This window comes from Arachis ipaensis, chromosome B3 (genome assembly GCF_059453495.1).
Source record: "Arachis ipaensis isolate K30076 ecotype BB chromosome B3, ASM5945349v1, whole genome shotgun sequence".
NCBI classification, from domain to species: Eukaryota; Viridiplantae; Streptophyta; class Magnoliopsida; order Fabales; family Fabaceae; genus Arachis; species Arachis ipaensis.
Genome location: NC_142438.1, coordinates 20,496,037 through 20,522,641, shown reverse-complemented (window position 1 = coordinate 20,522,641; position 26,605 = coordinate 20,496,037). Strand labels below are relative to the sequence as shown.

The following is a 26,605-nucleotide window of genomic DNA, read 5'->3' as shown; positions in this document are numbered from 1 at the left end:
CTATGAACCTGTCCTTTCTAATTGTGCCACTGAAAGTAGGTTTGCTGCATTACTCACAATCTCCACTGCCAATGATGACACCAACAGCCATCCTCCCAACCTGCTACATCCTTACACCACAACCGATTCCCATGACCTTAACACACTAACTCCAACCAACACCCCTAGCTCCTTTGACCTATGGCACAAGAGACTTGGCCACCCCTCCCAAAGAATCACCAAAAACATACTAACCAAACACAACATTCCTTTTTCTCCTACCAGTAGCACTCCTGCTTTTTGTGAGCCGTGCACCATCAACAAAATCCATCAGCTTCCTTTTTCACAATCTAATTCCCAATACATTAAACCCATTGAGTTAGTTTTCTCTGACCTTTGGGGACCCTCTCCTCACCCAAGAAAATTCGGGTTCAAATATTATGCTTGCTTTATTGATGCATTCAGCAGATACACATGCACCTTTCTTCTAAAAACCAAAGCTCAAACACTCACAGCCTTTCATCAATACAAAGCCTTAATTGAAAACAAAACTAAACACAAAATCAAAGCCCTCCAAACTGACAATGGAGGAGAATACATGTCAAACACCTTCAGCAAATACCTCAAAGACCAAGACATACAACATAGATTTACCTACCCTTACACACATCAACAAAATAGTTGTGTGGAGAGGAAATACAGACACTTAACAGAAATCTCCCTCACCCTCTTGTCACAAGCATCCCTACCACTCTCCTTTTGGGATGAAGCTGTCCTCACCGCAACCTATCTCATAAATAGATTGCCAACTCCAACCTTAAACCTCAAGTCCCCTTTGGATACCAATTCCTAAAAGCCTTTGGCTGTGCTTGCTATCCCTGGCTTAGACCATACAACAAACACAAATTAGATCATAGGTCCACCAAGTGCATATTCATAGGTTACAGCCCTGACCACAAAGGATACAAATACCTATCCCCATCAGGAAGAATCTATATGGCCAGAAATGTTATCTTTAATGAGCTCGAATTTCCCTTTCCATCATTATTCAACTCACACCATTTTTCCAACAAACCAAAAACACCCAAAAGCATACCACCAAGTACCTATATTTTTCAACCACATTGCATAGACATTCATGATGCATCTCCCACTAATACCAATACTCTATCTGATTCATTACAAACTACACAAATTCATGTCATTGACTCTGAGTTTGAAACTAACCTTGCTGGAAGTGCAGATTCCTTTGAAACTGACCCTTTGCAAGTGGAAATTGGTCCTCGTGTGCAACCTGCAGCTGACACTACTGCACCAGTTCTTCAGTCGAGACTCAACAGTATTGTGCAGAACACACACCACATGCAGACCAGAAGCAAAAGTGGCATCACCAAGTCAAGAGTACTCACTGCCACACTCTCAAGCACAAACCTAACCAACAATCTTCCGAAGTCCATCACGCAGGCCCTTGCCACTCCACATTGGAGAGATGCCATGGAAAAAGAGTACTCAGCACTGATGAAAAATAACACATGGAGACTTATTGATCCACCTCCTCGCTCGGCACCCATAGGATGCAAATGGGTTTTCCAAGTCAAAAAAAACCCCTAATGGCACAATCTATAATACAAGGCGAGGCTTGTGGCAAAGGGCTTTCACCAAAAGCAAGGAGTAGGCTATGACAAGATCTTCAGCCCTGTGGTCAGACCTGCAACTGTTCGAGTCATGCTGAGCATCGCGCTTGCAAAAGGTTGGAGAATACACTAATTTGACTTCAACAATGCATTCCTCAATGGTGACCTCAGTGAAGATGTGTACATGCAACAACCAGAGGGCTTTGCCTTTCCAAACTCGCATCAAGTATGCAAATTGCAACATTCTCTTTATGGCCTCAAACAGGCTCCAAGGGCCTGGTTCACTAGACTTAGCTCTGCCCTCCGCAAATTTGGTTTTGTGATCACCAAATCAAATGTGTCACTATTTACTAGATTCACCTCCTCCTCAGTGATTTACATCCTAGTTTATGTGGATGACATTTTAGTAACTGGCAACTCAGAGTCAGAGATCAATTCCATCATGACTCAGCTACACAGCACCTTCTCTCTCAAAGTCCTAGGTGAAATGAACTACTTTCTTGGTATTGAAGTCAAACACAGCAACAACGGGACAGTAACTTTAAAACAAACTAAGTACATTCAGGATCTCCTAGAAAAAGCTGAAATGAGCAATGCCAAACCTGTGCCCACTCCTATGACCTCCTCTCTTAAGTTGTCAGCCTTTAATGATGGTAGCTTCAACAATTCCACACTATACAGATCGATAGTTGGAGGACTGCAATATGCTACAATCACAAGACCGAAAATTTCCTTTTTCGGTTAACAAAGTTGCATAGTTTCTTCACAACCCTCTTGACTCTCATTGGAAGGCAGTAAAAAGGATCCTCCGTTATCTCTCAAGCACAACTTAGTATGGTCTAAGGTTCAGAAAGTGCACAAATTTTAGAATCTATGATTTTTGTGATTCATACTGGGCCAGTAACATTGATGATAGAAAGTCCACCAACGGGTATAGAATCTATCTAGGTCCCAACCTGGTATCTTGGGCAAGTAAAAAATAATCTGCAACCTCAAGAAGCAGCACAGAAGCAGAGTTCAAAGGTATTGTAGACACAGTAACTGAGATAGTATGGTTGCAGAAATTGCTCACTGAGGTCAGGATGCCATTCTCGGCCAGGCCTGTAGTTTACTGCGATAATCAAAGTGTTGTGCTTCTGTCTGCCAATCCGGTTCTACACAACAAATCAAAGCACTTCGCTTTCAATCATTCCTTTGTAAGAGTCTTTGTCACAAAAAAAAGGAGCACTTCATTCAGCATATCCCAATTCCCAGCACAAGACCAACTCGCAGATACACTCACCAAACCCCTCTCAGCAGCAGCATTTCTCAAGTTTCGAAATTTGCTCAGAGTGTTCAAAGCTGATCCTTAGAAGACCCTTGGTTTGAGGGGGCATGTTAGTGTACACAATGCAGAACCTTCCACAACCTTCCATACTCAGCCTCAACTGCAAAATCAGTTATGACAGCTCAACAATTCTGTTACACCCTGAGCTTAATGCCTAACTAACTTGTAATCACACACCTAGTTCCAATCCCCACCAACAAATGTATAAAACCCACTATAAAGAACTGAAAAAATTAACTCTTTTACTCTTTCAATAATGAATCCCTGACTTCAATACCTCTGTCTCTCTAACCTCAATCTCTCTGTAAACTTCTTCTTCTCAAAACTTCCGGTACCTTTTATACTCCTCAAATAAGCATAGAGTTTGTAAAAAGATTATTCAATAAGAAAATAATCAAAGCCAATTCTACTGTCCTTATGAGTTGATTTTTATAGTAAATTCTAAAATTTTAAAAAATCTTTATTTTTATATTTTTTAAATTAAATATTTATTTTTAATTTTGTTAGTAAGTACGATAACAATCACCGTAGTAAAAATGTGGTGTTACATATTCCTATACACCAAAAATGGGTCTACATAGTACAAAATGGTCATTTGCCAATTGTGCGGAACATTGTTGGGTTGGTTCCACAATTCATGTGTGAGGTGGAACCTACTTGTACCTTGGTTTGTGTTAATTTGTAATCTAGCTATGTAAACAGAATATCTGTGACCTTTTAAGAAAAGGGTAGCTGGTTCTGATCTGTATAATTTGCAATCTGGTTAAAACCTAGCTTGTCAGTTTCACTAAAAAAAGAAAAAAATTTAAAAATAACAAAAATAGTTTGTCAGTAAGAAAGTTCAAATAAAATAAAAGTAATAGTGTATTTGTGGGGGCTTGGCATTCCCATAATCCCATGTGATATTGGAAGATTTATATGTTTGTCCATATTAGCTTTTTACCGAATGCAATATTTGTTTAAATTAAATAATGTTATCTTATGAAAACAATAATGCCCATAAAGATAAAGATAATGGCGTTTGTTAATTTGGTGTTCACGCATGAACATGCAATCAAGTTAATTGGCCTGCTTTAATAATAAAAAATTAATCAGACATATATACGTTTAGACTTTAGCGCCTTCAAATTAAGACATTATTCTCGAAGACAATGCAAGTTATCCTTTGAATTTGGATTTTATCGGTACTTAATTTGTGTATTTATGTTAATCAATAAACCATACAGATATTATCATGTTTGTTATACTAATAAGAACACTGTTAATATGTTTTGAATGAAAATATAATGAATTTTTTTAACCACTTGTGAAATGTGAGTAAACTAATGATGAATATAATAAAAAATACGAGATTAGTGATAACTAAAATTTCTGTTTCTTAGAAGATATATACTTTTATTCAAGCCAAAATTTACTTTAATTAAACAATATATGTTTAATTTTTTGACAGCACTTGTAAAATTATTTTACTTAAAAAAATAGTATTTGAGTCGATCATATTAAATGTACAAAAAAAAAAGTCAATCACAAAATTAACTAATTATTCGTATAATAAAAAAAATTAATTATTTATATAAAATATATATTAAAATACAAATTACACATTAAAAATTAATTAAATACTATATATATTTATACATAAATACATAGTAGATAACTTTTTATACATACATAATATTTTTGTATTTGAACATATAACAACAGCCACTTGAGTTTGTTGTAAGTTTTCCAAGAATTAAATTGTAGATTTTTTAAACTACAAATCAAAATATTAATTTATATTCAAACAATTAATTTTCTTATATTTGGATAAGCTTTTAGAATATTCATTATCTCAATAGGTTATGTTTTAACCTTTTATTTCATCATAGAAATTAAGACTTAAAGAGTAATTGTTTCTCCAAAAAACAATTATTTGCAACTTTTTTGGCTTTACAAAAATTATATAGTTATTCAATCACTCAATTTATTTTTTTCGAGAGGTAGTTAAAAGAATGCACAAATATTTTGTTAGAAAAAAAATGACTTTATACATTATAATTTTTTTTCATTAAGTTAAAACTAGGTTAATTTTTTTGAATATTTGATGATATTTAATATAATACGTAATTATGATACAGCTGTGTATTTTACTGCGATATTAGAGGCTAGCAGAAATCGTTTTATGTGATTTGTAAAAAGCAGGAAGAAGACAGAAAAAAATAGAAAAAAAATTTGTTATTTTTCTAAGAAATTGTCCCTACCATATTTTTAGTGGTTCTTTTCATTTTATTCTCCAAAATGATTTCTGTTAGTCTCCAATAACACAATAAAACACACGATTACATTATAATTACGTATTACATCAACTAGCATTCAATATTTAAAAAAAATCGCTTAAAACTATATATGTAAATATGGGTTTTTTTTTACCAATATTATGATTTTATCTTTTCTAAAAAGTTAAACCAATAAATTAAGCTACCTAGTTAGCTAGTGTAATTAACTTTTGAGTTAGTAACCCTTTTCCTCTACAAAATGATAAGAAGAGGGGGGGGGGGGGGGGGAATCATCCAAGGGATCGAAAACACTACACTCTAATCCAACCGGAAAGCTTTTTGGTTTTCCCACATTCCAAGTAACAAAAATAAATAAAATATTGCAATGGAAATACAATAGGCAATAACAAATAAATAAGAAAGAAAATTAAAGTTTAATTAAAATAATAATAAAAAGGATTGAAAAGGACAGCAGAAGGTGCCAAATTCCGGAACAGACTTTTTCTTTAGTTTATGGAGTTGCTTCGTCCTGCTCTTACCATGCGCTTCTCCATCAAAACGAATCTCACTTCCCTTCACTCCCTAAGAATTAAGATCAGATCCTCCTCTTCTTCTACCACATGAAAATCAACAAATTAAATTCAATCAAATAAAGGCGCAATTTGACCAACAATATATCATATTACATTTGAAACAAACACTAATTATTATTTAATACAGTACCAGTTAGCTTTTTAGTGTAATTATTACAATTAACTTATGTTAAATGTACTCCTGATCAGATAGAAGAGACACAATTTTTTATTATCAGTTGAAGAAAATTCTTTGAAGTACAGTATTCACTTAAAAAACGAAAAGTGAACTTTTAGTGTGAATTTAACTATAATTTTATAAACATAAAGAATTATTTTAATCATTATTAATACTTGGATTAAATCTAATTTTATCTTTACTATTTAAAATATTTTATTTTTATCCAAAATATCTTATTTTATTTTAAACGTTAAGAATAAAAAAAATCATTTTAAACATTTGAGACAAAAATCTCTTAAAATGTTATCAAAATATTAGAGATTAATATGATATTTTACTTATTTTATAATTATTGTAGCACTCTCTTTAATTATCATCTATGGTTTTCAAATTGTACATTTGTAATTACAGCTATAAATTAAAAGTATCTTAATTTTAGATAAATTAAATTAATTTGTACAAAATCACCTATTGATTCCTTTATCATACCTTTTTATACTAAACTCTCTCTCCTTATTTTATAGGATTATTGATAGAAAGTATTTATTATTATTATTATTATTATTATTATTATTATTATTATTATTATTATCTAGATTTTTAAATAGATATTTTTAAAAAAATTAAAGTAATAATATTTTAACAAATTTGAAAAATACTTTTTAAATTTGTAAAATATTTTTATGAAATAAATATTGTCTTGATCTCTGTGACTTGGAATGAAAATCAAAATCGTCCTTAATGTTTTTTCTTTAAAATTGTTCTTAATGTTAAAATTATTTTTAAAATAATTCTTTTATTAAAAAATAATAATTTTAGACAGTTTTGCCCTTATATGTAACCTCTCTATTTTCTTTGTTCTTTCTTTTTTGTTCACTGTTGGCATCAGTCTTTTTTTAGACACATACTTTTTTTGTATCTATTAGGTAGCGTTTGTTTTAAGGTATTCAGACAAAAATTGGAAATTAAGACTCAATATCATATTTATTGGTTCAAAGACTGAAACTAAAATTTTAGTCTCCATCCCCAAAATTTTAGTATTTTAATACCTCCACAAAGTAGAGATACATGAGATTGAATTTTTGGAGATGGAAATTAAAATTTAAATAATATTTTTTGACCAAAATATCCTCGTTCTAATTAAATAATTTTAAGTTTATCCTTTGTACAAATCAAATTAGGACTACTTCTTCTCAGCTTCTCATTCGTTTATCTTCTCATCGTCTAGGACCACTACTGCGTCATTGACGTCGTAGCTCCAACAAGCGAATCTGAGCTTGAGTAGGTCCTTAAAAATTAGCATACTGCATACAAAGTTATCAATCCAATTATAGTTAGAGATTATATAATTATCTAGACAAAAAATACACCCCCAAATTCGGTGATATGTGACAAACAAAAGAGAAAAGCAGAGACGAAGAGAAAGAGAAGAGAGCAGACACACAACTCCAAAGTGAAGAGCAGACCTGATAAGGAATGGCAACGACAGTGGCAAGGTAGATGCAGAGGCGGCGAAGAGCACCAAACAGACGACCCTGCGGAGTACCTGGCGGCGCGATTGAGAAGCTTTGGAGACGCTATGGTGCGCTAGAGTCAACGAGAGAGTCTTCTACGCGGCGGTGTTGGCGGAGGGGTTAACGGACGGTTTGTGTCCTCACTACTCAGTTCTTCGAGCACAGGAGAGAAATGGGATGAAGTTTGGTGAAATTTGACATAAGTTGAGAAAGAAATGTATTATTTAAATAATTTATAATATTTCAATCTTTATTTTTATTTTAAATCAAACAAGATACCCTATCTCTCAATGTCTCTTTCAAAAGCTACTTTATAGTGAGTTCTTTTCTATTTCTCTTTCTGAGAGTTCTCTCCATTAGAAGATGCCAGTCTGACTCTGTACTTGGTAACAATCCCTTCTGTGCACACTTCCTTCCGGGTTGACACAAAAGCAACAGAAATTGAAACGGCTCCTCGAACCAGATTCTATTAGATCTTATCCCGTAATTCGCTAATCTCCCTTGGTTGCGAACTTTTTTAGTAGGGCGGGTCGCTTTGGGGATCCCATTCCTCACGTCCACGGTCCATTAGATGGTCGGTGCAAGGCCAGAAATTTGAACACATTTGCCTAGCATAAGAAAAATAGAAGGTGTTCTTCTTTGAGGCAACTAACACACTAATTCTCTAGTTTCTTTAAACACATTGCTATACGCTACTCACTAAACACCTTAATTAATTCTCCCTATGCTTTCATAAGATGCATGTTTTTCTTCTCTCTAATTTTCTTTCTTCTCTTCTAATAATGCATGGATATCGACATGGACACGAGACATGACACGATACTAGACACGCTGACACATAAATTTTAAAATTTTATAAGACACTTGGGATATATATATATATATATATATATATATATATATATATATATATATATAATATAATATAATATAAAGTATTTTTTAGATAAATTGTAATGATATTTTGATATTTTATTAATATTAAAATATAAATTAATTTTTTAATTATTTTAATATTTTATTTTAATTATATAAAGTATTTAATTTTTTTTGTTTTTAATAAATAATATATACTATTTCTAAATTTATTTCAAGAATACATATTAAGAATAAGATTGGACACGCTGACATGTGATGATATTTATGTGTGTCCGAAAAAAAATTTATTTTTTTTATTAAGACACAATTAAATACAATAGATATATGTGTCAAGTAAATATCGATAAATGTCATATCTAAAATGTGTGCGACACTTAGATACGACAATTCAAAAAAATATTCGTACTTGGTAGCTTTTCTCTTTTTTGCTCATTCTAAAACCTCCTAATTAATTTCACTGTGTTGTATAATGCACGTTTCTTACCTATATAATTCAATTGATTCCAATGTTTTCTTTCCAAGTTCTTCGTTTCTTCTTAACTTTGAATATCGTATTCTGAAATTAGTGGCAGTTCTCTCTTTATTTTATATATACCTATGATTTTCATGATTGTTATTATTATTTGGCTGTACGATCTTTAATTAGACACTCAAAGCTCTTGTTTGAAAAGAATGACGACAAAGCTTGAGGTTAGGGATAATAGTGAGGCGAGATATAATTATTTTTGTTTTGTTGGGAGTAAATTTGTCTTTTTATTAATAAAAATATAATTTTAAAAATAATTTAACGTGAAGAACGATTTCGAATAAATGATGACGTTAAGAAAGATTTTGGTTTTCATCCAAAATTATAAAGGCCAAATTTGTATTTATTTTTATTTTTATTTATGAACAAACTTAAAATGATAATATTGATACAATTTTAAATGTTTATTTTAATTATTAATATCTTGTCAAAATTTTATGTCCATCAAACTGTATTTTTATTAATTCTTTTTTTATAAAATACCCTAAACAGAAACAAAATTTATAACTCAACAATTAAAAAAATTCATAAAATGTTATAAACTATAATATAAAAATTTAATTAATATGTACTCTAAAAATATGTTAAAACAGATAATAGCTAAACTCATCATTATTTAAAAGGATCAATAGTGCCCTAAATTTTGTTCAGAGACACAAACAATTCAAATTAAATTATCTCAATTTTTTAAAACTATAATTATAGCTAAATAAAATATAATTAATTCTTCAACTATATTATGTATACATTAAAATTAGTTATTAAAATTAATCATTAATATAAAATATATATTAAAATATAAATATATATTAAAAATAAATTAAATTATATATATAATATATTTATATTTAATAATTGATTTTAATGGATAAAATAATATTTTTGATAATTCTAAAATGATACTACTGCATTATTTATACATGTGTGCGCACATAGAGGCACATTTGAGTGACAGAGCAAAGAGAGACTGAGACAGTGTGGGACTTGGGAGAGAGGGAAAACACAAAGCAAAGCAAATCAAAGCAAACTTTTACCCCATGCCATCCTCTCAATCTCTCACCACAGCTTCGGTTCTCTTAGCCATCATTTGATTCTTTTCTTATGCTTTTTCTTGTGTTGTTGTTTCCCGCAATGCCCCAATCAAATCATATCATGGGTCTACAATTCTGAAATCAAAACACACACGAATCGTAGGTCTACTACTATCTCCCTTCACCTTTTTGAATATCTCTTGAATCTCTCTCTATCCATAATCCCAATACTTTTCTTTTTCTTTTTTTAAGAAAAGACGCATAATTTCCACGCTTTTCTTTCTCCCCCACTCCTTTTCCTCACTGCTTTTCAAGTTTCAACCCAAAAGAGAAAATGCAATCATTCACATCCATTTTCTTCTTCACTTCATTACTCCCTCTACTTCTTCTCCCCATCTCACATGCCGGTATTCTCTCGGAACCGGTTAGCGACCCCAACCAGCCGGTCGAACCCAGCGAAAACCCTTCTTCCTCCAACACCGTCCCCGCCTTCCCGGTTCAAACCCAAACCCTCCCATGCCGCCTCGACCTCTCCAACGAACTCTTCGGGGGCGTCAACGCCGCCTGCGGCAAAAACCTCGACCGCAGCCGCTGCTGCCCCGTTCTGGCCGCCTGGCTCTTCGCCGCACACGCCCGGTCCGCCCTCCAACTCCCTCCTCCTGCTCCCGCACCCTCTCCCTCCTCCTCGTCCAGCTCCTCGGGCGAGCTTCCGATGATGCCGGACGATTCACAGAAGTGTGTTAACTCACTCCAGGACTCGCTGGTGAGCCGCAACATAAGGATCCCTCAGCCGAATGCGAGTTGCGACGCCATTCTGTGCTTCTGTGGAATCAGGCTTCATCAGATAAGCTCGCTGAGTTGCCCCGCTGCGTTTAACGTTTCGGTTACTCATCGAAACGCAACGCCGACTGTTGCCGTTCGTGACTTGGAGAAGAATTGTCGTAACGCTTCTTACGCTGGTTGCACCAAGTGCCTTGGTGCCCTACAAAAGGTCCACGCCCTAATCATCTTCATATTCATCACCATCACTATAAATATTAATACTAATAATTGTACTACTCTTGCTAGCTAGTACTATTATTATTATTATTATTGAGTTTTAGCTATTTCAATCATTCATTTTTGCTTTATATAATTGGACTTTTTAGTAAATTCATCTGCTTTTTTTAGTATAAACTTATTATGTCCAAAGAAATAATAACTATTGTTCGCACTAATTTTATTTTATTTATAAAAAAAAAACTCCAGAAGCATTATTGTACTTCTTGTGAGTTAGGTTGGGTATATATATATATCTAGAGTCTAAATGTATGTGTCTTGAAGATGTTTAAAATAAAATAATTAGTAGTTGAGTTTAGCATATTTAGTTGCTAGAGTGACATGGGTTTTGCAATAGGAAAGTTTTATAGAAGCAGCTTTTGTGATTTGTAGTTATTAAATAGCTATCAATAATAATTTTAAATAATAATTTTAATGGTATAAGATTGATGTAAAATTTTGTTTAATGGTTCACTTTTTTTTTTATTGATTATATGCAGGCTAAAATTGAATAAAATTGATGCTCTCTAGACTTTTCAGTTTATGGAATTCAAAGACATTGTATAGTAACTTTTATCATCCTTATAAACTAAAAAAGTTTACTTTTTTCACTAAAATTTTCTATTTTATTTCAACATTGGTTTAGCGAATCCCAATAATATACGATTAGATATTTAATTAGAAAAATTACAAGTACACGAAAATTAAATTGATATATCTATTGATGGCGGGTTATTTTTTATTTAAAGTGAAAAGTGAAGTTGAAAGTCATCTCATCTGGGGTGTTATGCACTATAGCCTGAGTCAGTTAGTCTTGTGTGTTTTTTTTGTTGTTGTTTTTTTATCCTCGCAATAGGGGGATTCTTCTTAGGGTTGGCAACATGCGAAAATGACATTACCATGTGCACACTCCAATTATTACAAACTTTTCTTGTTTTATTTACCCTTTAAGCACCTTTTTTTCCTCTCTTTTGATTACATTTCTTCCCTTTTACATTGCAAACAGTTTGTGCACTTGATATTCTACCTACTATATATCCTGAATAGTAAAATTAAACAGCAGCAATGTTTGATTTCTGCAGCTAAAGGGTTACAAGAACGAGACGAAGGGAGGCGGAGGGGGTGAATCTTCAAGGGTAAAGAGGATGTTCAACCGTGACTGTCAACTAATGGGGCTGACGTGGCTTCTCGCTAAGAATAAAACGGCATACATACCTACCGTTTCGGCCGTTTTGCGGGCAATCATGTACAGCGCGCACCCACACGAATCAAAATGTAGCCCCGATCAAGAGAACATGCCGCTGGCCGTTGATTCGCTCCAGTTCGACACAGGCCACGCCCCATCCTGGCCGTCCAATTCCTTGGTCACCATCATTCTCATTTTTTATGCCCTTTTTGTTTAGGGAAACAAAGAAGGGGTCCCTCCTTATGAGGGTACTTTTTTATTCTCTCTTATGGCCGTGTTTCTTGGCTGTTTGGATCACGTGAAGGGTGAGCTAATGGACAAAACCAGCGATGAGATTAGGAGTGGTTTGGTTCTGACACTTTTTTGGCTTAGTTTTGGATGGGGGGTTTGGGTTTGGTGTCTAGCTAGCTTGATCACTGTAAATTTCAGGATTCAGATTCCATTGACATGTCCTCTATATCTGTACATGATGGGTGCTAGTAAATACCAGGCCTCACATTTTGCATTGTAAAAAAGTGCCTTTTTCTTAATTTGTTTTTCCCAATTTTGATTTATGATCTTTTATCAATCAATAGTTGGAACTTGGAATATTCACCGTGGAATCAGGTCATTAATTTTTTACAATGATCATTGCTTCATTCTATTCAATAAAAAATAAAAAAGTTGTTTTTAGTCTAAAGTGCGATCTATAATAATAGGAATAATTTGATTAGCTATGAGGGAAAACCCCGTTGATTAATGAATAGTGTGCAAGCTTATTTTCACTTGACCAACCCGTTTATTATTTGAGCTAGCTAAATATTAGTTAATAGGGTATGGACAAATTTTGACTAAAGTAGGCAATGCACTAATCTGAAACCATAACTATGAAAGAAAAAGAATTCATAAAACTTAGTCATAGTACATGCTGTGGTGGAAAGGGAAAATGATGAAGAAATGAAAAAATGAAAATATTCTTTGATGGATAATTAGATAGCTATCACATGAAAGATATCATTTTATTTTTTTTTGTTTATTTTTGAAATAAGATCAAATACTTCTCTTCATTCTATGCACTTCATGGTAGAATTGGCCAACTTTGAGCCTATGTTTACAAGTGTATCGTACCCTCAACTTAAGGAAGCAAAGTGCCCGTCCAAAAAAAAAAAAAAGGAAGCAAAGTGAGACCTCTGTTAAATGGTGAAATTATTGTTATTTGAGGAATGCTAGGGGTCCAGTAATTTTGGTGTTTTGTAATCATTAATTGGCCATTAATAGTATTTTTAATGGTGTGAGATTATATCTAATGGTGGAAAATCACTCACTTTTATTTTGATGGTTAAGTGCTGGACAGAAAACACAAAAGTTGCTAATTCCTAGACTTTTCTTTATTTATTTTCCATCGTAAATACATTTTGAAACCTCTATAGGTAGGATCCTCAGTTTAGAATTATCTTGTTAGTTCAAAACTTTATTTTATTATCGTAGTCCTATGACCAATAACATATTAAGTAATTAAATTATCTCAGCTTGGGTAAAGCAGTGAAGGAGCAGGTCCCAATGATGACTGAGTATGTTGGTCGACTTAGCTAAATAAAGAAATGTGTGTAACAATTTTAGACAGAAAAATACAAAGAAGAAACAATATCTCGATACGTTCTTCAAAGGGGACCAGTTGGTTCGTTCAGAAATCGGAATCCCAAACATGATTTTAATTTAATTAAGATGTTAATTAACTAAATTACTTAGAAATTCATGGCTTCAATGGGTCGTTTCACGAGTTAGGGAGAGAATATTGGGGCCGAATGTCTGTCGTTTTGTAGTCCAATGGCATCAAAATTCAAACTGAGGCACAAGCGACACCTTTTCATTTCACTTCGTTTATTAAAGATAAAAGATTCCTTGCCAAATTGTGTTTAGCAGATTGGATTAGCCATATTCACACAAGTCCGTGACTAGGCTTACAATTACAAACGTTTTGTTTATGCTATTAAAAAGATATATAAAATATCTTTACTAAGGGCATTGATATAATTTTCAAATATTTTAATTTTTTGAGAACCACTTAGATAAAGATGTTTAAAATATTATTTTTTAAAAATATTTTTTAATAATTAAAATTTAATATATATATATATATATATATATATATATATATGTACAACTGATTAAATGGTATTATTTTTGTTAAAATTAAATCAGAAAAATTAATTTGATAAAAAAATCGATGAACTAAATCTTGAACCGATCTAAATTAATTTTTTTTATAGAGAATGACTGCAATACTATTATTATAGAAAATGATAAAATACTCTTATTATACATATATTATAAGGTGAATTCTATCCAACTCCTTCTAAAATAACATAGTTACCTTTTATGATGTGTCAAATTTTAATTGGTCACCATTTTATCCATAGTTAGATTATTTTTTAATTTATTAGTTGAGATGGGTAATGATATAATTTCTTAAACTATCAAAACTCCACTTCCGTTAATTGAAGCACCTTTCCACTCCTACATTCTTTCTTCATTGCGTAGCTTCCATTCTTCCAAACATCGCCGTCGTGACAAAAAAGTACCAACATCGTCGTCATCATCTTTTAACTATGTCCTTAAATTCTCGTCGTCCGTAACTTTGCCATCCTTCCCAATATAGTCAGTGCTGACCTTATCAACATCTTCTATCCTCGTTGGATCCCTCTTTCTGCAGTGGATCACTCCTTATCAACATAATTAATGGTTAGTTTGGTTATTATTTTTTTTTATTAAAAAATATATCTTTATTTAATTACATGATAGAACATATACTCATATGTAAAATATAATATAATAAAATAAATCTATTTAGAGTACTTAAAAGTATAATTAAAATCAGGAATATTCAAATATAATAATAAAATTTGTATTTTAAACAAATAAACATATCTTTTATCATACATAAATTATTTAAAAAAATAATAAATGGTTAAAATTAATAACACAAGTTTAAAATGATAAAATCTAACTTTTTTACAAGTATCTTTTATAGTATTTTTATTCTTTTAAATTTTAATTTATTAGTACTTTATTATTTACTTAATAATTAAACAAATTATTTTCATGAAAATTTATTTTTTGTATTATTTTAAAGAAGAGACCAATATAACAATTTAAAAAACAACGTAAAAATAATATTTTAAATAAAAAATAGTTAATATTAAAATTTTTAAATGTAAAAATAAATTGTATAGATATTTAAAACAGATAAAAATAATTTTCTATTTCTCAAAAGTACTTCTATTTATATGTTTTATTTATTTTAGACATGTATTTTATATTTATCTGTTAAATATTTATACAATTTATTTTTGTATTTAAAAATTTTAATATTAAATATTTTTTATTTAAAATATTATTTTTACGTTATTTTTTAAACTGTTATATTGGTCTCTTTTTTAAGATAATACAAAAAATAATTTCTCATAAAAATAATTTGTTTAATCATTAATTAAATAATAAAATACTAATAAATTAAAAATTAAAAGAATAAAATATTATAAAAAATACAATAAGAAAGTTGAATTTTATCATTTTAAATTTTTGTTATTAATTTTAACAATTTATCCAATTTTTTTAAATAATTTATGTATGATAGAGCATATATTTACTTGTTTAGAATACAAATTTTACTATTATATTTATATGTTCATGATTTTAATTATATTTTAAATATTCTAAATAGATTTATTTTATTATATTATATTTTACATATGAATATATGTTCTATTATGTAACTAAATAAAGATATATTTTTTTAATAAAAAATTTAATAATGAAACTAACTATTAATTATATTAGTAAAGAGTGATCCACAGTAGAAAGAGGGATTAGAACGAGAATACTAGGAATGACGAGAATTTAACAACGTAGTTAAGGAATGATACACTAAAGAAAGAGAGATTGTGAGAGTTCAGTAAATGACGGTCGGCGATGCTTGGAAGGATCGAAGCTACCCGATGAAGAAAGAATTGAGGAGTAAAAATGTGCTTCAATTAACGGGAGTGAGATTTTGATATTTTAAGAAATTATACCATTACACATTTCAAATAATAAATTACAAAATAATCAAACTATAGTTAAGATAATGACCAATTAAAATTTAACACATCATAAAGAATAACTTACATGTTATTTTAGAAAGGGTTGAGTAGCATTCACCTATATTATAATTTTAAATTTTAACCCTTTTCTTCTTTCTAAGCCATTATGAATTAAGATTTAGAATTTTTAAAATTAATATATATAATATAATATAAATATTTTAATTATTTTTTATAATAAGAATATTGTAATCATTTTTTATAAAAAAAATATATAAAATTAAAGTTTATAAATTCCAATTTAAAATTTGATTTATCAATTTTTTATACCAAATTTGCACACATTAAACATTCTCTCTGAAAGAGGCTTTGTCAGCATGTCTGAGAGTTTATCTTGATAAGGAATATTCACAACATATAATTCCTTCTCGTTCACCATTTCTCTTAGGAAATGTGGATCTAATTCGAGATGCTTACGGCTACTATGAAAAATTGGATTCATAACAACATATGTAACACCCTCATTATCAGAATATTACGCTTTTTGTTGCGCTATTTTGATAATAAGAAGTATTACAACTAACTTTATATACTTAATATTAAAATAGGAGCCTTTGACTCGATACTGTATCGCTGACTTCATTAAAAATCAGAACTAAATACTTTAGGTAAAAAAAAAAAAAACAAACAGGCATATGTTTATATACAAGACTTCTTACATAATAGCTTATAACATAATATACATATAAAACATACAACCCCTATTCCTCTTAAAAAATTGTAATAAGACGAGAGAAAAAAAAGATTATCTAATTAACACAACATCATATAAACCAATACGTGGTATAACTCTCCATAATGCTCCTTCTTCCGATTCCTGAAAAGGTAAAGTTGTAGGGGGTGAGAACCCAACCACACGGTCTCACCACGGAGTTTCTGAATTGTCATAAGAAGCTATTTAATAAGAAAACTGTTTTCAAGCTCATGATTATCATTGCCTTATGAATCTTTTAAAAACCAATAGCTAATCGTTCAAAACATTTTCAAAGAAACAAGGTTTAACCTTTCAAAAAATCCAAAACCTTTCTTTTCTTATAAGAAAATTTTAATAAAAAACCAACCACGCAATCAATCAACACAATCATTAATTCAATACCAAAGTCCATTCTCAAATGTAGCACACCAGGACAAACACAGGCAAATCAGACAAGAAAAACACAGATTTAGGTAGCAGTTACAGCAAATAGTTCAAGTAGCAGTTAATAACAGTTTAACAATTAGGCAAACCAAAACAGAATTCAAACCCAAGCAAAGCATACAAATGCATATGATGCATACCTGTCCTATGGCTAATGAGCTCATCTGTCGGTTATCCATCCAACCCGACAAGTCCGAAAACCTTAGACTGTCCCCCGACGCGCATTCCCATGAGTCTATGCATAGCTTTTTCTCATATATATATATATATATATATATATATATATATATATATATATATATATATATATATATATCAAATCGCTCAATGGGGGTACCATTCCCGAGAATTTATAAGTGCCCGATCACCCTTACGTCGTAGAGTCACCAGAGTATCGAGTCTCAACCTGGAGCAAGTGGTGGCAAGCCACTACGTCTACCCAGGAAAACTCGTGTCTCAGATAATTCAAATTCATAAGCCATATGAATAATCCATTCAACATTCATCAATGTCTGAATCATTCTCAACATCATCATCATTCATTAATCCACATCTCATTTCCAAATTCATTCAAAAATCATATTTCAAAGAAAATCCTCATCATCCTTCTTTCCATTCCGTTCATTAACAATCCCAATACAAAACGTAATTCTTTCTTTGATAACTTAATTAATCTTAAACTATATAATGTTTAAAACTAAATCTTTTAAAATAATTACTTCAAACGAAACTTCTAATTTTATAAAATTTTGGCAGTATCTCCTCTAAAATTCGGATTCTACCACCCTGTTTAGGTCCCAACCAAATCAAACCAACGCCTATTAATCATTCAAATCACTTCCAATGACCATTATCACAACAACAATACCCAACCCAAGAAAATTACAAAATCGAGAATTCAATCAACCAATCATATAAATCGCAATTTAAAGCAACTTCATTCAACAGCATCAATCAATAATTAAGAATTCTCGGTCTTCTCAAACATTTTCAAACCAAACCATTCCTCAAACCCTGTTTGAACCATTTCCAAAATAGTAAATTATTCTCAATAAACAAACCGTTTTCAAATATCAAGTCCTTTCCAAATTTGTTTTAAAATCAGATTCCGATATCAAATCGGGTTCAATATCAAATCAAATCTCAATATTAGATCTTTTCTAGAATTAAACCATTTTCAAAATTAAACTAAATGCTAATAATAAATCTCATCCAATAATACAAGGAAAACCACTTTAACAAGATCAATCAACTAATCAAAATATCCAACTTTCTCAATCGATCAATCTATCAATCAAACTAGTAATCTCATTCATCCAAAATAATTCAATTCAATTCATAAGACTTACGAAATCACAAAAATTGTATTTTACGCATTAATATCGATTTATAACAACTATGGGAAGTAAAACAAGTTTAAGAAAAGCGCCCCTACCTCGACAAGCCGAACCCAAAATCCAAACATTGTCAACGAAACCCTTTTCTCTTAGCGCGCAATCCGCGATAGCCGCAATCATAGCAACTCTAATCTCAACACACAAGAATCAAAACCCAATCCTAAAGCATTAACATTGCAAGGACGTTAGAAACATATAACAGAATAGCAACTATAGAGGTTCGGGATGAGGAACAGCTTACTGTACTTACAAATAAGCAAGAGAACAGAGCAGTGGCAGCTCTGGTGGCGGCGACAGTTCTCCATGGCGGCTCTGCTCGATGGTGACTGAAACCAACACGCAGAGACAATAAGGTTTCCAGAATCTCAAACGAAGGTAAACCAAACTCAAAAACCCTTACCGATGGTGGATCTCAATGGCGGCAGCGGCGTTGTCAGATTCTGGTACCCGTTCTGTTTCCATGGCAGCCACAGTAGTGGTTCTGGGCAGCTCTGGTGGTAGTGGAAGGCCTCAGTGTCAGCCTAACGGCGATGGTTATGGCTCAGAATGGATATAGAGCAAGGCTAGAACAACAACAATAATTCCAGTAGTGGCGTTGGCGTCTTCTCAGATTCCAGAAACTAGAAGCAGAGGCAGAACTGCCGAGCCCTCCTCTTCCAGCAGCGGCTTGGTGAGACGCGGCAGTAGCAAAGTGCAACAATGGTCGCGATGGCTTCACTCTCTTCTCGACGGCAGCAAGCTCGCAGCAACGGCTGGACGGTGACGGATCTGACAAGAACGGGACCCTCGGCGGTGCAGGATGCGACGGAGCTGGCAGCGACAAAGCACGACGGCTCCCCCTCTTCCTCGCGTCATCCCTGGCTCGCGGCGCTCTCTCCTCTCGAACAGTCTGCTCGACAGCGGCGGCAAAGAGCACGGCGGTACCTTGTTCTCCTCTCTGCAACGGCGGCGACGGCGTGTTTCAGGATGGCAGCAGTGCGGGCGGACAGTCCCCCACCCTTCCCTATCTCTTCTCCTTCATTGATTCTCTCTCTTTCTCCCTTTTTGGTTTTCTTTCTTTCTGAAGGGATTGGGGCTGGGTTAGTGGGAGTGGCGGTGAGGGGTTAGGGTAAAAGGGTTAGGGTTTTCTGAATTAATTTGAGAATTTAGGATTAGGAATTAGGGATTTTGGGTAAATTGAAATTTGATAATTTTAATTAAATTAGGGTATAGCGTATTAAATAAAAATCTAATTTAATTCTTTAAAATTAATTTAAAAATATTATTTGGTCATCAATTTTACTAATTTTCTTTTAAATCAAGTAGTCTAATTTAAAATTAGAGATATTATAATTAATTTTCTTTGTTTATAAAAATTAAAATATTAAATTCTAAAATCTCAATTATTTAAACTAAATCATACAAAATTTTTATTCTTTTACAACTATTAAACTCTATAATTTAAATATAGAAAATTATTCTATATTATAAGATTTAGTAAAATTTATAATTTAATTATCAAAACTTAATTTAATTACTTTTAATAAAATAATTTCTAAAAATAAAGTCTTTAATGAAAATATAAATTGAAATTAACTCATAATTATATTTTTCAAAAATTATGGGTCTTACATCCTACCCACCTTATAAAAATTTTCGTTCTCGAAAATTGATACAAAATAAAAGAGATTTCATATTACTTCACTTTTGAACTCATTTAAAGAAAAGGCAAAGAGTCCTCAATATATATATAGTTTCAAATATCAGGATTTTCATATGGCATAAAAATATAAAGGGTATAAGTGTGATGTGAAACAAAGTTACAAGATAGGCTTGATGCACAAAATAATATGTTTCAAATGTGTGATGGTAAAGCAAGGCGGTAAAAGGTTATAAAACAAGCTAGGGTTAAAATGATGTGCTTAACGTCCGCATACTGATCTCATATCAACTTCAGAGATTCAACTATTCAAACTTCAACATAACTTATCTCGACCATTTTCAACCGTATTTTGTTGGGCAACTCATCCGAAGGTTCTCAACTTTGTCAAACACTTTGCAAACCTTACTGGTCATAAGTCCCACATCAACAGAATTCTTTCACGTAAAACAAGGTTTCACAATTCCCTGTGACGTTGTACACTTACAAGTTTTACCTTTTGCGTTTACCAAACGTGTCCTAAAGGACTAATGTGTCGTTCACTAAGTCTAACGGTCGTACAAGATGCCAAAACTAATCTTGAGTATACTCAGAAGGATAATAGACCATAGAAAGAAAAAAAAAGAAAAGTGACAAGGACCGCGTTTGCGAGAATTTGAAAGAATAAATTCAATTGCAGGTAAACAAGGATGCTCAAGCAATGAAGTTTGCTAGAAAGAAATCAATTGACAACTTCAAGGACAACCCTTGGATCAAAGAAATTCAATAGGATCAATAAGAAGAAAATCAGCGCATTAATTTGAAACATATCCATGCTGAGTGGAAGAAGTATGAGATTTCATAGCAAAAGAATGATTAAAGACTATGGTGACGCATTACTGCGGAACAACTTCAAATGATCACGGGAGTTTCATAGTTCATGGAGGAATATGGAATCAATAGCCGTGTTGCCAGAGTCTTAACATAGTCAGAAGTGTAAGCAGATCAAGATATGCGTAAGGTACAAATGGTGAAGCAAGGAAATTTAAATTACATCTCAAGAAAAGAGAAAGAGGAACGATAAATCAAATTGAACGGCACGATTTAGAACACATAAGCCAATACAACATAATAAAAAGGGGCACTTTACATTTTCAAAGATTCAAGGGTCGGCATCGTACCCAAAACAATTCCAATGTTATGCCCAAGAGTACAAGATTTCATAAAGAGAAGTATAATGACAAGGATAGACATTCTTAAATATTCAAATAGTAGTTTACAAATAAGAGGCGGACGTATGGAGAGATTAAAGAACTTCAATAGAAACGATAATAAGAAAACGGTGCATTCATTAGAATTGAATTCAAGGTGAAACAAGGTACAAGATTCACAAAAAAAAGACCAGAGTCAAGGACGTCGTTTGCAAAATCCAAGGGAATGTATAGGAACGCAATCAAATGAAAGGTCCACAAGGAATATATAAACTTAAGAGGACAATCATCTTACTTAGTAAAAAGAGAAGATATGAAATAAACAATTGAGAGAACTGAACAAAGTATAGATGTTTGCGTTACCTCGAAACTCCGCGACTCCTTATAACCTCATACACTTACCAAATTCACTTTCTGCGCGCACAAATCGCGTCCCTAAAAGCTAACACACAAGAAATACTAAACTTGAGAAGATTACAAACGACACAAATGGTATTTGCAAGAAATTGGGAGAATACTCAGGTTCGCAGTTGAACAAGGATGGTACTTCGCAAGGATTTGAAAGAATACGTGAGATTATCAATAGACAATGATGTATATAAGCAATGAAGTGTAGTGTAAAGGGAGTTCGAAAGTTTAAGAAGGAATTCTGAATCAAAGAGCTTCGACATGGGCAATAATAGGAAAGAGAGTACAACCATGTAGAACAACTTTAAATTGAACCTAAGGGAATTGGTTTATCTTTTTCTAAAGAAAGTATATAAATTTAATATTTTTCAAAAAAAAAAAAAAAACTAAACAAAGATAAATATTATGTTATGCTAAATCAAATTCAAATTAAAATGATTTGTGTGAAGTTTATCAAATGAAAATTGATGGTTTCAGTGGCTAAGAGAAGGGGGGGTTGAATCTTAGCCCCCTTTTTTTGTTGCTTAATACTTGCTGAACTCAGAAGAGACTTTTCTGTTTTAGCTCGTCTCTGGACACGAGACTTTTTGTTTTTGCTCGTCACTTGCCACGAGACTTTTTCTTTTGTCTTGTCACTTGGCACGAGACATTTTGGTTTTTTTTGCTCCTGTGCAGTAGAAAACAGAAATGGAGTTGAAGAGAAGAAAGATTACACCCAGATATATCCTGGTTCAGCTGCTAAGTGCAGTGCAGCCTACATCCAGTCTCCATCACAAACATGATGGAATTTCACTATAATCAATCTGATTACAACTTGTAAAGTGCTAACCCAACTTACAAGGGGATTCCCACAGAATCATGAAACACAACATAGATGAACAAAGGAACTCTAAGACATCTATGGCTTTTTCTTTTAATTTTGCACTCTCTGCCTTTTTCCGCTCTATGGCTTTTTCATTACAAACCTCACTTGTTTGCCTTTTTCCATGAGACTCAAGACATGACAAAATTAAACAGAAAAATACTAAACAGAATACATTGAAGGAGAAGAAAATATGTAAGCTTAGGTAGCTCTGAGAACACTGTGCCTTGCACTCTCAAATTTTCTCCTTGCTTCAAACAGTGGCTGTCCACCCTTATTATAGAAGAGGGGAGCCTCCACTTATTGAAGCCAAAACCGAACCAACTTCTTCCTCCTTCAACAAAACCGGTTCGGCCACATAGAGAGAGAAGAGATAACCATGCAAAACCCAACATGCAATTACCTCTAGTCCTTTCTTGATCATCACCCTTCATCAATCCGAGCTCTCCATCCTTGGCTTGCTCTCCAAGATGAAATTCTGGCCCTTGATGCTTCATGATGATGATGACTTCATCTGCTTCAATCTCTGCCTTCAACCATCACTTCGCCACTCTAGCTACTCTATGTGGTGGTTGAGCAGAATCAAAGACAAGCCACGCTTCAAGAATCTCCCTTGCTGGCCGAGATCTTCTTCTTCCTTTTTGAGCATGGAAAGCTCAAGATAACCTCACCAAATCTGACCACATTTGGTAAGTATCTTAGCCACAGCTCATTTTTATTTTAGTATGTTTTCTTGCCATCATTAGCTTGATGGTCTTGATGCATGCAGCTTCTTCCTTCTGTTGGTTGAAGAACATTTTTTCCATTATTTCCTGGACAAGGACCGAAGAAAGAAGAAGAAAGAGATGAGAGAGAATGTGAAATTAAAGTAAAAGCAATTAAGTGAAAATGAAACAAGTTGATAGATTGCTTTTTACTTCCCTTACTTTGAGTAGCGTACAGCATTAATCATAATGATTCCCATCAAATCAAAGTCAAGTTCTCTCTCATGTTTCCAATGCTAACATATTAAAATTTGAAATCCATTCTTAACAAAGAGATGGAATCCGTTGGAAAGCATGAAGCCATTTAGCTTTCATTTAACCTTGGTTTCGGACCAAGCTTGGAAACTTTCATCAAAAATAGCTTTGGGCTTGGTAACATTAAGATTTAATCTGGCCCAAATGATAACATTTGCTTTCTTGATGAATATTTGATTCGGATCATGCATGGAAACATTCATCAAAATTCAAATTGGGCTTGGTAGCAATAAAGCTTAATCTGACCCAATAAAATTTTGATTCCTTCAAACTAATTGGGCTTAGTGATACTATTTAAATTCTGGCCCAATAGTAACATTTGCTTTCCTGATGGATTTTTGGATCAAGCATTGAACACATAGGAAAGCTTTCTTTGGGCTTGCTGTATTTCACTTATTTTTCGGCCCAATAAAACCTGCACAGCAAAATTAATTTAATTAACATATCAATCAAGATTAGCTTAATAATTTTGCTGTTAATAATGTTTGATCATCATCAATTTAGTTTAGAGTTTTCCAAACTCATCAAAAATTAACTGGAATAAAAGCAGAAATCTTGCTTTAGGAAGTTTGAAAAGTTCGTAGATACATAATCAAGTATATATATATATATATATATATATATATATATATATATATATATATATATATATATATATATATATATATATATATATTCGAATAATGTTGCAAAAGGATCAAATTATGTTCAAATGAGAAAATCTAAGGAAAAGTATTCTTGTAAAGATAAATAAAGACTAAGTAGTACTTTTAGATAGAAGCATGTTTTAACTCTATAAAAAAATTATTCATTTTTTTTGTAGGAAAGAACTTATAAAATCAAAGGTTGTCGTATTCAGAATTAAAATAATGGTTACAATCAGAATCAAACAGAAAAAAAATCAAAATAGAACTATTTTCAAAAGAGATTCCAAGATAAGAGTTGTAGAAGAAAACTACTAGAATTGATACATTTTATCAAAACAAATTCAGTTTTTATCATTTTTACGAAGAAACACAAAACCAAAGATTGTAATCCGAGCAGGACACATAATAGTTGCAGAACACAAAACAGGAGAACTAAATCGCATAATTAGTTTACTACGAATCGCGACTCTTAAGATTTTAAATGATTTAGGAATCAAGGATTATGCGTTGCACCAAAACTACTTCGAGATCAAATCAACAAATTCTAAATTTATGAACAGTGTCAAGATTGAATGTTCCTTAAAGATTCAAGCAATAATTAGGAACATAATCAAGCAAGGATATATATGAATGAGAAGATATGGTAGAAAAATATCCAAAACACATTTTAAGAAAGAAATCAAGAACTAGAGATTCCAATACAATTGATAAAGAAAAAGATAATGTCAAGCACGAATAAAGATTATACGTCGAAACGGAACTAATCTCTAAAACTTAGTTTCTAACGTTCCCAAAACCCGTGACTCGTGTTATCTATGACTCGCATATCGTCTATGATAACCCATTAGTGCTTACATATACATAATTCACTAGTGTGAAGTCGGCCAAACTTAATACCAGGAATTATGCAATTCAAGACTAATGGCATTAATCAATAGACCGTCATGTGCATAAAACTCTAATTCTCGTTATTCAAACAAGACCTACTACATGACAGACTCTCAGAGTATGCAATTGAAGCATAGTCGGTCCATTTCTCAGGCTCTACAAGAAGGACCGCTCTGATACCATAGTGTAACACCCTCACTATCAGAATGTAACGCTTTCGACTGCGCTACTCTGATAGCAAGAAGTATTATGACTAACTTCATATATTTAATATTAAAATAGGAGCCTTTGACTCGACACCGTATCACTGACTTTATTGAAAACTGGAAATAAATACTTTACGTAAAAAAAAAATAGGCATAGGTTTATATGCAAGACTTCTTACATAATAGCTTATAACATAATATACATATAAAACATACAACCCCTATCCCTCTTACAAAACTGTAATAAGAAAGACGAGGGAAGAAAAAATTATCTCATTAACACAACATCATATAAACCAATACGCGGTATAACTCTCCATAATGCTCCTTCCTCCGATTCTTGAAAAGGTAAAGCTGTAGGGGAGTGAGAACCCAACCACACGGTCTCACCACGAAGTTTCAGAATTGTCATAAGAAGATATTTAATAAGAAAACAGTTTTCAAACTCAGTGATTATCATTGCCTTATGAATCTTTTAAAAACCAATAGCTAATCGTTCAAAACCTTTTCAAAGAAACAAGGTTTAACCTTTCAAAAAATCCAAAACCTTTCTTTTCTTATAAGAAAATCTTAATCAAAAACCAACCACGTTAATTCAGTACCAAAGTCCATTCTCAAATGTAGCATACCAGGACAAACACAAGCAAATCAGACAAGAAAAACACAGGTTTAGCCGTTTAGATAGCAGTTACAGCAAATAGTTCAGGTAGCAGTTAATAACAGTTTAACAATTAGGCAAACCAAAACAGAATTCAAACCCAAGAAAAGCATGCAAATGCATATGATGCATGCCTGTCCTATAGCTAATGAGCTCATATGTCAGTTATCCAGCCAACCAGACAAGTCCAAAAACCTTAGACTGTCCCCCGACACGCATCCCCATGAGTCTATGCATAGCTTTTTCTCATATATATATATATATATATATCAAATCGCTCAATGGGGGTACCATTCCCGGGAATTTA

The 26,605-nt window shown here is 32.4% G+C and overlaps 1 protein-coding gene and 1 long non-coding RNA gene across 3 annotated transcripts; one reads left to right on the top strand and one right to left on the bottom strand.

Moving 5' to 3' along the window:
• The first annotated feature begins 9,816 nt into the window (after positions 1-9,816).
• Positions 9,817-12,719, top strand: LOC107629903 (putative GPI-anchored protein At4g28100). Its single transcript, XM_016332847.3, has 2 exons — positions 9,817-10,892; positions 12,022-12,719. The coding sequence occupies exons 1-2, from the start codon at positions 10,236-10,238 to the stop codon at positions 12,340-12,342; spliced, it is 978 nt and encodes a 325-aa protein (XP_016188333.1). The 5' UTR covers positions 9,817-10,235; the 3' UTR covers positions 12,343-12,719.
• Positions 12,720-16,828: 4,109 nt separating this feature from the next.
• LOC110270019 (uncharacterized) lies at positions 16,829-19,883 on the bottom strand. 2 transcript variants are annotated; one of them, XR_002358983.2, is made up of 4 exons: positions 19,182-19,883; positions 19,032-19,107; positions 17,525-18,941; positions 16,829-17,063 (listed from the first exon to the last, which is right to left on the bottom strand). It is a non-coding gene; the product is annotated as an uncharacterized LOC110270019 (long non-coding RNA). The 2 variants fall into 2 exon arrangements; XR_015907141.1 differs by having other exon boundaries at positions 18,820-18,941.
• Positions 19,884-26,605: the final 6,722 nt, after the last annotated feature.

What these genes read in the sequence shown, in the direction of transcription:
- LOC107629903 (XM_016332847.3), top strand. Translation starts at nt 10,236, where the DNA reads ATGCAATCATTCACATCCATTTTCTTCTTCACTTCATTACTCCCTCTA. An exon ending in GCCTTGGTGCCCTACAAAAG is followed by an intron (nt 10,893 to 12,021) that starts GTCCACGCCCTA and finishes TGATTTCTGCAG; the next exon opens with CTAAAGGGTTACAAGAACGA.